At 41.0% G+C, this 11,936-nt stretch overlaps 1 protein-coding gene across 2 annotated transcripts in view; it reads left to right on the forward strand.

Annotated features, from left to right (window-relative positions):
• Window positions 1–8,425, forward strand: part of camsap1b (calmodulin regulated spectrin-associated protein 1b) — a 110,541-nt gene extending 102,116 nt beyond the window's left edge. For both annotated transcript variants that reach the window (XM_078226279.1, XM_078226280.1), the window contains exon 17: window positions 1,491–8,425. In XM_078226279.1, coding sequence (XP_078082405.1) covers window positions 1,491–1,793 — 303 coding nt within the window. In that variant the 3' untranslated portion in view covers window positions 1,794–8,425. The remainder of the gene's footprint in view (window positions 1–1,490) is intronic.
• Window positions 8,426–11,936: the final 3,511 nt, after the last annotated feature.

Below are 11,936 nucleotides of genomic sequence, written 5' to 3' on the forward strand. Positions count from 1 at the left end.
CAACCCATGAAAAGTAATGGTGTGAAAGTTTTGATTTTGGAGAATATTCCATTCTAATCAAGAATCATAAACTGCGCAACAGAAAGTTGTCGATTATTCAATGTTTTCAGTGAAGAAATAACTTTCTTTTGACATTTGGCTATAATTCACTTGGGTGCATTTGAAATTAACTCGAGGAATGAAATAAATTCATTTTGTAGGATTTTTGTTAAATTCATTTAATGTTGAAGTGAAAATGGGACCATAGACTTTTCAGCAGAGAGGGAGGCCATTTGGGACATGTCTTGGTTGCCCCTTTGCCAAAACAATCCAAAATGAACTACCAATGTCTTGCCCAATCAGCACAAATGGTCTTTCTGAAGGTACCCAATCAAATAAATTGTGTTTTAGGCTTTTCATCTCAATTGGAAGGAGCCCCGGTATCTCAAGTCTCCAGAATTTCCTGGAATCATCCAGGTTAAGCATATTTAGAATCATAGAACTCCTACAGTGCAGAAGGAGGCCATTCGGCCCATCGAGTCTGCACTGACCACAATCCCACCCAGGCCCTATTCCCGTAACCCCGCACATTTACCCTGTCAATCCCCCTGACACTAGGGTCAATTTAGCATGGCCAATCAACCTAACACGCACATCTTTGGACTGTGGGAGGAAACCGGAGCACCCGGAAGAAACCCACGCAGACATGAGGAGAATGTGCAAACTCCACACAGACAGTGACCCGGGGCCAGAATTGAACCTGGGTCCCTGGCACTTTGAGGCAGCAGTTGTAACCACTGTGCTGCCCTGAGGTTAATGCCTTTTCTGTAATGGAAGACCCAGGTGTTCAAATGGTCTTGCCAAAGTAGTGTACAAATTTCTCATTATCTCTCAAGTGCTTTAATCCCAGTTTATAAAATGTTGTTGACCCTTTTTTAGTGAATGCATCATCACTAGCTGCATCAGATCCTCCAAGCCCATCAATACCTTTCCACTGAATGGACACTTCCCTTCCTTAACTTTTAACCCAAGGACATAACCTCATCCTTATCTGCATTAAATTATGTGGGTTGAAAAAGGAGGACAGGAGGAATAGTGATAATATTTTATATTTTATGTTATTTGATTTAGGTTATTAGGTTGTGTGTTGAATCTTCATTGCACGGAGGGTCTGATCCTAATTGCATTATCATGGGGAGGGGGATGCGATAGAGTCGGGGGGGGGGGGAAGGTGGAGGGGGGCTTGAATGGAAGCTGTTGCTTCTCAACGGCAAGGGAAAAGCTGCCAGCACCATTAAAGGCCTGAAATCTCAAATGATTCTCTCCCTATGCAGCTTAGGGTAAGAGGCGCAGCTGACTTTGCATTAATTTCAGGCAGAAATGGAATTTACCTTCCCCAACACCAGATGTGAGGGGAGGGAAGGGAGCTAGCATACTATTTTGTATCGTTAAAAATGTTAAATTTGCCATTTAAATCTTTTGAGAAAATTCATTTTGATTTATCTTCCTAGGAGCTTGAGAAATGCGAGGCTAACCATTACATCATCTTGTTCCGTGACGCGGGCTGCCAATTCCGAGCACTTTATGCATACTCCCCAGACTCTGAAGAGATCCAGAAGTTAACTGGGACAGGGCCAAAAAACATTAATAAGAAGATGATCGACAAGCTTTACAAGTACAGCTCGGACAGAAAGCTGTTTAGCCTAATACCTACTAAAACCATGTCGGTCAGTGTGGACGCTATCACAATTCACAATCACCTGTGGCAAGCCAAGCGGTCTGCAGTGCCAAAGAAGCAGTCGACAGGAAAATGAAAGGATTTTTTTTGCTGGTTAATTTGGAAAGTTCTCAGACACCCTCCCCTGCAAAGTAGATTGTGTTGAAATCGACAATTTTTCCATTTGATTTGGTGGCTATACAGTTTTGGGAGAGTACAAATCCCTTCAGATTCCGTTACAGATGAGAGAATTGAAACTTTTTTTTGTATGTGAAATGTAAAGTATCCTACAGAGGACAGAGTGAATAGTTGGGCCATTTTTCTGAAGGATTGTCGGTCTCTGGGTGCCAACATCTGGCGGTACGTGACAGAATTCTGGCTTAGGTTTCTGCGCTGGTTACTCTGGCTTGTAACTGTCTTTTCTTTGCATGTGGCAAGTCTTCTAGCCAGTGGATTCTTAAAAGTATTTGTGGACAGTCATTGTGAAAAGCCTCTTCTGCTTTTTCTTTCTTTTCTCTATTCCTCCTCGGAATGGTGTCGCCATGAAGAATGAGTAACTCAACAGTTAAAATTGGCTTGAGGTATACTTGGAGCAATGGGTTTTGAAACACTACTCTTACTACTGTACCGATCTGAAATCGAAACAATCCAGATGGCCATTTTCCTCGACTGGCTAAAAGAGTTTTGGTCTGACTTTGGTTTAACTGAGACAGTGTGTAACAATCGGATCAATTCAATATCTGCCAAGAAACCAACAACTACTGACTACTTGCAATTCCAGATGCTGCTTAATTTTCTCCTTATACTCTTGCCGTGAACAGTGATGGATTGTGATCTGTGCATTTGAGGACAGCATCCTGACCGAATGCGGAAGCATATGAACAAAAACCGCACAGGACGGCGAGGTGACAGTGGATGTGGAGAATTGCCTCTGTGAAAGTCGGATTTATTAAACACTTGAATTCGGCACATTTTATAAGTGCCATCATTTTAGACAAAGCCTGTGTTCTGCAGTAATGGTTGGGTGTTAATTGTCCAGTGAGGAAGATTGTTGTAGAAGTAGAGTATTACCACACAGAGCACAGTATTGCTGTATGGAGGCACACTGAGAGGTCGCAATCCAATTTAAACGCTTTTAATTGCATCATGCATTCTGCAAATCTTCCACCCTCTCATTTCCCAAAACTGTCTGAGCAGCATGCTCTTGTAAGAGTGTACATTCTTTCAATCCTTATTTTCTTTTGGGGTGGCGGTATTTAATATTTTTCATAACAGCTTATTCTTTTAATTGTCATCCTTGGCTAATTCTGCAAAATGAACATTCTCTCGGCAGACTGTTCATAAAACACAGCTTTTTATTTTCTCTCCCACCCCCGTTCTGAAGTTTTTAACATAAACCTGTTGAGAGCTGTGTGTGTTCTGTTTAAAATAATAAAAAAAAACTTATTATTAAGTCGTATAGTGGTAAAATAATTTGATCGCTCTTGTACATGTGGTCACGGTGATGATCCTTAAAGCTGCGTCCATTTTCCCCATTACTCGGCAGCCTTGTGCCATCATTCAGTGGCAATAAGCTAAACTAGGATAAATGTAAAGCTGCTTACAGGGCACGACTTTTGAATTTCTCTTGTGCATGTTCATTGGGTCAAAGCACTACCAACATGTGAACGTTCCCTAGATGGGAACGGTTTTTGTTTTTTTAAAAAAAAGGCTTTATGGATAATCATAGTATTTAATTGCTGCTGTCTGTAGACAACTCTTTTTTTTTTAAATGAACAAAATATACACTCCAAACTTGATCTGTATACAGAAAAGACAGCAGAGAGTTTGCAGTTCTAACCGATTGCTGCAGTCAGGGTTATGTGCAGGTTTATCTAAAATGGGACAATGTCTTGACTTACAAATGGTGTAGGACTTGCAAATGGAGTCAGCCCCATGTTGGGAGTGGTGTTAGATTTCTCTAACAAAAAAGAAACTTGTGGTTTATTGAGATGAGGATTTTATATTTCCACAGTTTAATTTTTTTATTGGTTTGTAGGAAAAAAAGTTATTGTTGAATGGTTTTTGCCTTTGCTATCTCTGACCTCGCTCCCCCCCCCCCCCCCCCCCCCCCCCCGCTTCAAAAGAAATTGTGGCTATGCACAAGCGAGTTATGTTTGCTGATGCACAGTTACTGTATGCGAGATGGGTTGCGTACACTTAAAATGCCAGAGATGCAAATGCATCTGTGGAAATTTGCTCCAAAAATGCACGGAGTTTCCAATTTTTTTGACTGGTTTGTTATATTTGATTAAAATGGCTGAATAGTGCTAGTGAGCCAGATTGACGAAAGCACCATGGGAAAAACTAGCATAAAAACCGTCTGCAAGAATTTTCTTTGATTTGCCAGATATCTTAATTACAGAAATGTGAATGGAATAGTGTCAAAATAACTTTTTTTTCCCCCTTTTAGAGCAGTGTTTACGACGCATTGCTTTTATTTTTACAACTGACTTTACAATGCATCTGTTCAACCTGGTTGGTAAGAAAATCAGCAAGTATTTGATTTTTGCTGATGACTTTCGGTGAGTGCGTGTTACAGAGGACTGAGCGTTGTGATAAATAAGTATGGTGTAGCAATACTTGAAATGTTTAATTCTGATTAAAAGCGGAGTCTTGAAGAGGCGATTAAAAATGTGAGAACTTAACTTTTGATCTTAGTAGTTTTCTATATGGAGACCGTTGTCTTGAATGTAGGCCTACACTAAGCTACTTGCATGTTTGATACCTGTATTAAAAGGATTTATATCTGTGCAACACTTATGAGAGACTCAAGTATTTATACACATTTTAAATTCTCACTAAATATTTTAAAAGATTTAAACTATGTGATGTGTTTATTATGTACCTTGTATTCCTGTCCACTAACAATGCCAGAGATGCAAATGCATCTGTGGAAATTTGCTCCAAAAATGCACGGAGTTTCACATTACAGTGAGAATTTCCAATGTTTTTGACTGGTTTGTTATATTTGATTAAAATGGGTGAATAGCGCTAGTGAGCAACAACTGGATAGTTCAGTTAACCTTCACCCAAATATTTATTGCATCCTGAATTTTTTCACAGGATGTGCACAAACATTTAATCGTAATGGATTTTGCTTTGTTTTTATGGACGTGAGACATTTGTTTTTACCTGATGTGCGTGGATCCATGCCAGTTCCTTCCAGTTGAGTGCAGCGATTTTTGTTTTAGCGAGCGAATGTGATCCACGGAAGGCAGTATGTCAGTCAGTAAAAGTGCTTTTTTAAACATAGAGGATATTGAGGGATGTGCATTATTTTTTAAACATTGGCTTTGAAATATTTAGAAATTGGCAACAGCAGCATATTGGATGATCATATTGGTTAAGTGCATTCCAACTACTAGGATCCAGATTTAATCTAGCCCAGGTTGAGGGAATGCAAGTCTTTGCTGACTAGAAATCTCCCAATTAATGCGAGTTGTGTCCATACCTTTAATAATGTAGGAAAAGTATCGTATGCAACTTGCTATTAACTATGATGCTGTGGCATTAAATATAGCTGAACAAAATGTTTCTGCTATTCTCTAGATAGTCTTATTCTAATGACAAAGTGTCCTTTAATAACACCCTTTTTGCGAACTGTTTTCTCCAGAAAGCCTTGCCATTTTGAAAATCCCATTCGCAACAGTGATGGTAGAAAATGTACACCCTTCAGCCACACTATCATAATTTAAATGGCTTGTGCAGACAGCATAGAGATTTCTGATTATGTGCCACTCAGTATTACAAGTTTTCCTTTTTGGTACGGAACTTTACCACAGACTTTACCAAATACTTCAAGTATGTTTAGCCAAGTTGCAGTTGAGATGTTGCATGTTGTGATAGTGAAGACCCTTTAAAATACTTGTACATGTGGCAAGTGTACGAAAGATATGAAAGTGTCAGCAGAGGTCAGATACTATGCAATATTTGCCAAAACTTTAGTTTTCCATTAGCGATGTAGGTGAGCCAGTATGGTGGAAAGTGTGGTGTTTACGGTCAGAGTAACCTTTTTGACAGAATCTTTAAAAACCCACGTACCCTCTGTTGTTTTCTTTACAACAATTTTAATAGTTAAAATAGGTTTCCCAAAAACGCTGGTAATCTGAAATCAGAACAGAAAATACCGGGAGTACTCAACAGGCTTGCCCGCACATGAAAAGCAGAGGATATTTAGTGTTTTGATTGTGTACCATTGGACACATCCTGTAACAGAGTCCAATGAAAGAGCCTTTTTTTTTTGTAAACGTTAAGTTCATTAAAAATTTATTGAACTTAAATATGTTTATGATATGCACTGGTTAATTCTCCAAATTGTTGTCCATTGTTGGGTCGTTTGCTGAGTCAACAGAGGTAAGCTGCTTCCACATATGCAAACTGGCGAATAGGGAGACATTTTATTCCCAAGTGGCGCTCATTGGCCAGAACCTCCATTGTTACAATCAACTCTTCATGTGCAAGATTTAATTTCTAACTGTTTATGCAATCAGTTTCAAAGTTAAAATGATGTCAACTGATGTGTGTGTGTGTGTAATATATATAATACACACACGTTGCAAATTGGAGTGGCACAGTGGTTAGCACTGTTGCCTCATAGTACCAGGGACCTGGGTTAAATTCTAGCCTTGTGTGACTGTGGGGAGTTTGCACGTTCTCCCCGTGCCTGCATGGGTTTCCACCCACACTCCAAAGATGTGCAGGTTACGTTGATTGGCCATGCTAAATTGACCCTTAGTGTCAGGATGAAAATGTGGGGTAACAGGAATAGGAGCTGGGTGGGATTATTGTTGGTGCAGGCTCAATTGGCCAAATGGCCTCCTCCTGCACTGTAGGGATTCTATGAAATTCATATTCCTTTGTGTCATTCAGTTGAAACCCAGTGTCTGGCAGCCAGAGTATATAGTTGTATCCTGCTACCTGCTTCTGTCTGTTGCAGCACCTTGCCAGCAAAACACACTGGGAAAACTGAAAATTTGTACGTTACTGAAAACTGGCACTTAAATGTGTTCCAAATCATCTTGGGGTTAAGGTAACATTGATGATTTGCTGTCAGCTCCAGCTTTTTCTTGTATTATCACAATTTCTTGATGCAGGAGACTGGGTTCAGATTTTCCGAATATTATTCATGATATCCCATTCATTTTAAATAAGATAATGCAGATCAGCAAATGCAGGCTTGTTTTGCTGTAAGTAGGGTAACTGCTGCGCATTATATATTACACTCCCACAGTAACTACTTGTAATTTCAAGTATTTTGAACCCTTTGATTTCCTCGTAAGTTTCATACATTTGAGCCCAAATTATCATTTATAAAGTTTGATGTCACCAGTACTCAAAAAGCTGCTTCGATCTTTAACCCTTTTCCTTGAATGATTGAAATATATTTAAGTCTTCTTTGCAAGGTATATGAGTTTTATTTCAGAAGTCTTAGAACAGTATTTAAAAGCTGGCCAGTACAAGAGATGGAGGAAGCTAGCCAATTGTGACTTCTTTCATAAGTTCATATGATATAGGAGCAGAATTAGGCCATTCGGCCCATCGAGTCCACTCTGCCATTCGATCATGGCTAATATGCTCCTCATCCCCATTTTCCTGCCTTCTCCCCATAACCCTTCGACCCATTACCAATTAAAAATCTGTTCAACTCCTCAAATTTACTCACTGTCCCAGCATCCACCGCACTTTGGGGTAGCAAATTCCACAGATTCACATTTTCAGGTATTTTAATTTTTAAAACAACTTGTTGAAAAGTGTCCATGTTAAATTCTTTGCGAGTCAAAGTGTAGCTTGACAAATCATGGACAATTAGGCTGCTGCAAAGATGATTTAAACAGCAAATTACTGCGGATGCTGGAATCTCTTTTGATTTAAACAGTAAATTGTACAAAAAGAACAATGTCTCTGTACAAGAGTAAAGGGAAATTCCTCCGAATACAGATACTTGTTAGCCAATGTTGTTGCTCTAAATATGTAAATCAAAAACAATTAAAATGAAAACTTTATATGTTGACGTGTGCAAACGCACCCCTTTCCGACCCACATTATTCTTGTGAAAGCAATGTTCCCTCAGGCTGAGTGTGTAGACAGCAATGCAGAATTTTAACACTTTAGGGAAGAATTACTCGGTGCGAAGGAAGTGCAATTGCCTCGATCTTTTGAAAGGGAGATATTTACAAAGTGAGCACTTTTTAAATGGACCATATTCAAAACAAGCTGTCACAGTCCGATGTAGTAGCGCATTAATAACAGTTTACATTGTAGTAAACTACGGATACTAGGAAAACCAGGTTGCGCTGATGCATTTGGTGAAATAATCTCAATATGTTGACAGTGGAGCCTAGAGCTAACAAATACAAGTTTGTCTTCTACTGCTTTTTAAAAAAATTTTTGTTTGTGTATTTTGAAATCAGAGGTGTGACAATGATTGAGAGTTTGCAATATGTTGCAGCATTTTGTAAATATGTGTATGGATAGCTGGTCTGTTGGGACTGTAAATACCTAAAGACTCCACAATTGTTTTCTAAAGGTTTTGAGTATTTCTACACAGATCACAGTAATGGCATCATTTTTTTTTGTAACTTTACCATGCTTCTCGTCATCACCTAAATGTTGTCCACTTGTATGTTTGACATATAAACGTATTTATTTTGAAAAGCACTGAAAAGTTAATAAAGAGCGGTGAACTGTACCCATCAGGTCATTTGTGTTATTTTGATTACCATCACTTTAATTTTGCTCATCGTACTTTGTTGCAACATTTTTCACCTCTACGTAATTGAAAGAACGCTGACTCGGTGATTGAAGTAAGACTTTGCAACAAAGCACTGAAGCCAGGTTATGCATATAATCACTGAAGCACTCTTAAAACATCTACAATCATTCATCATGAAATACTACCATGGGACGGCACGGACTCTGTAATGAGTCTGCACGTTTTCCCCATGTCTGCGTGGGTTTCCTCCAGGTGCTCCGGTTTCCTCCCACACTGAAAGACGTGCAGGTTAGATGGATTGGCCATGCTAAATTCCCCCAGTGAACCCGAACAGGTGCCGGAGTGTGGCGACTAGGGGATTTTCACAGCAACTTCATTATCATGTTAATGTTCGCCTACTTGTGACTCATAAATAAACTTTATGCAAAAGGTACAAGTGAAATCTGGCCAGAGGATATAATGTCTGTTTCCACATCTGTGCATGGTTTCACTGAGTGCTCCAGTAGAGTAACAGTTAACACATTTCACGCAATCATGGTCACTAGTTGAGGAGTAGGCAGTGCGAATGCTGGGTAAGTACTTCCCTGATTCTGACAACTCTGAAGCTATATAAAAGAAATAATATTGGTTTCCTCATTTACCAGATGAAGAGGAGGGTGATACAAAAGCAAGGAGGAATATGGGAGAATGCATTATGCCTATATCCATAGTTTTAGGGTCCCTTGTGCTTTTGAAACAATGTGCTAAGTACATAAATCCTGCAGGTAGTTGTTAAGTTCCTGTTCCTCCACCACCCAGCATCTATTGTAGTTTGTATGCTATATGCAGAGTGTCTCCTGTTTGTTATTGCCCCCTCCGGGCAATGTGCATTTGTGTCTCTCTTGATCAATTTTGTGCTTATTTTTAGGTTTAACTGAAGTTGGTTTTCTTACAACATTGGTGCACTGCAAACTGTTTTATGGTGGATAGATGGAATGAAATTCTGGAATGAATTAGCCAGCCGGATGTGACTACCTTGATACTAGCAGGCAAGTTAAGGAGATTACTGATAATGGCTGGGGACAACCAAAGGCCCCACCAAACTTAACGTCAGGGCACGGCTGACAGCTTGACCTGCGGCCAGGGGGGAATACCTGTGGGAGGAAGTCATAACCGGGATTAATTTGGGACCCACAGTTGAAAGGATGGTCAGTCATTGTGAATTAGGGCGGGTGCTGGGTAGCAAGAGCAGGCAGAACAGATGAAGAGCTCTTGGGTGTTGCAGTGGCGGGACAGATTGGGGTGGCACAGTGGTTAGCATAGCTGCCTCACATCGCCAGGGACCCGGGTTCGATTCCCGCTTGGGTCAGTGTCCAAAAAGGCGCGCTGGTTGACCATGCTAAATTCTCCCTCAGTGTATCCGAACAGGTGCCGGAGTGTAGCGACTAGGGGATTTTCACAGCAACTTCATTGCAGTGTTAATGTAAGCCAACTTGTGACTTTAATAAACAAACTTTTGAAAAACTTAAGCAGCTGAGACCAGGGCGATGGCTGATGATCGTGGAGTTGAGATGAAAATGTGGAGGAACACTGAAAATAGTGATAAACAGGAGAGTGAAACATTTCAGCAGTGTGTGGGATAAAATCAACAAGATAATAAGGTCATTCATCAAAACTAGTTTGATTTTCCTTCCTGGGTGGGAGTGAGATGTACTGGAAGAATATCCCAATTACTGGAGCAGTATTGAATCTTGGCTTAGATTTGAGATTCAGTGAGTTAAGTTGTTGAGGGAAGAAGCAGTTCCATACACAGAGAAAATCCAAGTGTCTTTGAGACAGTTTCAGCAACAGGCAGGTTGTGAGTTGCTTGGTAATGGGCCAAGAATGTTGATTAATAAAGAGAAAGCTGCGGCTGCCTGAAAGTCTAATCCTTATACCAGCAGTTGTTTGAATACCTTCTCCTTTGGCCTTGGCTGCAAACTCCATTCTCTTGCCACTGATTCCAATTCCCACCCCCCATCCCTTCCCAACTCAAAGAACAAAGAACAGTACAGCACAGGAAACGGGCCCTTCGGCCCTCCAAGCCTGTGCCGCTCATTGGTCCAACTAGACCATTCGTTTGTATCCCTCCATTCCCAGACTGCTCATATGACTATCCAGGTAAGTCTTAAATGATGCCAGCGTGTCTGCCTCCACCACCCTACTTGGCAGCGCATTCCAGGCCCCCACCACCCTCTGTGTAAAAAACGTCCCTCTGATATCTGAGTTATACCTCGCCCCTCTCACCTTGAGCCCATGACCCCTCGTGATCGTCACCTCCGACCTGGGAAAAAGCTTCCCACTGTTCACCCTATCTAAACCCTTCATAATTTTGTACACCTCTATTAGGTCTCCCCTCATTCTCCGTCTTTCCAGGGAGAACAAGCCCAGTTTACCCAATCTCTCCTCATAACTAAGACCCTCCATACCAGGCAACATCCTGGTAAACCTTCTCTGCACTCTCTCTAAAGCCTCCACGTCCTTCTGGTAGTGCAGTGACCAGAACTGGACGCAGTACTCCAAATGTGGCCTAACCAGCGTTCTATACAGCTGCAACATTAGACTCCAGCTTTTATACTCCTATACCCCGTCTTATAAAGGCAAGCCTGCCATATGCCTTCTTCACCACCTTCTCCACCTGTGCTGCCACCTTCAAGGATTTGTGGACTTGCGCACCTAGGTCCCTCTGTGTTTCTATACTCTTGATGGCTCTGCCATTTATTGTATAACTCCCCCCTACATTAGTTCTTCCAAAATGCATCACTTCGCATTTATCTGGATTAAATTCCATCTGCCATTTCTCCGCCCAATTTTCCAGCCTATCTATATCCTGCTGTATTGTCCGACAATGTTCATCGCTCCCTCCATTTCCTTGGCAACTGCCTGAGACTGAAGCAGACCATTCACAACCTTGGTGTCGTGTTTAGCTTCGACGTGAATGACCACGACTACTCTCCATCACTAACGGTGCATATTTCCTTCTCTATTGTCTGGCTGCCCCATCTCAGTTTATCTGTGCAGTCACCTTCATGCATCATCCCTTTGTAATCTTTCAATTTGACTTTTCTTATGCAACTCTGGTCTGGCCAGTCTCCTGTTTTCCACTTGGCAGAAACCTGGAACTCCAAAACTCTGTTGTCCATGCCTTAATATGCATCAAGTCTGCTTCCTTTATTTAATAGGTTGGAGATTTCACTGGCAAGGCCAACATTTGTTGCCCATCCTTGATTGCTCTTGAACTGAGGGCAATTTGGAGTCAACACATTGCCGTGGGTCTGGAGTCTCGTGTAGGCCAGACTGGGTAAGGACAGCAGGTTTCCTTCCCGAAAGGACATTTTTGAGCCAGATAAGCTTTTACAACAATTCATGACTCCTGTCAAGGACGCCATTACTGAAGTTAGCTTTATATTCCAAATTTTATTATTCTGCCTGCTGTGGTGGGATTTAAACCCATGTCCCCAGAGTATT

This window comes from Mustelus asterias, chromosome 13 (genome assembly GCF_964213995.1).
Source record: "Mustelus asterias chromosome 13, sMusAst1.hap1.1, whole genome shotgun sequence".
NCBI classification, from domain to species: Eukaryota; Metazoa; Chordata; class Chondrichthyes; order Carcharhiniformes; family Triakidae; genus Mustelus; species Mustelus asterias.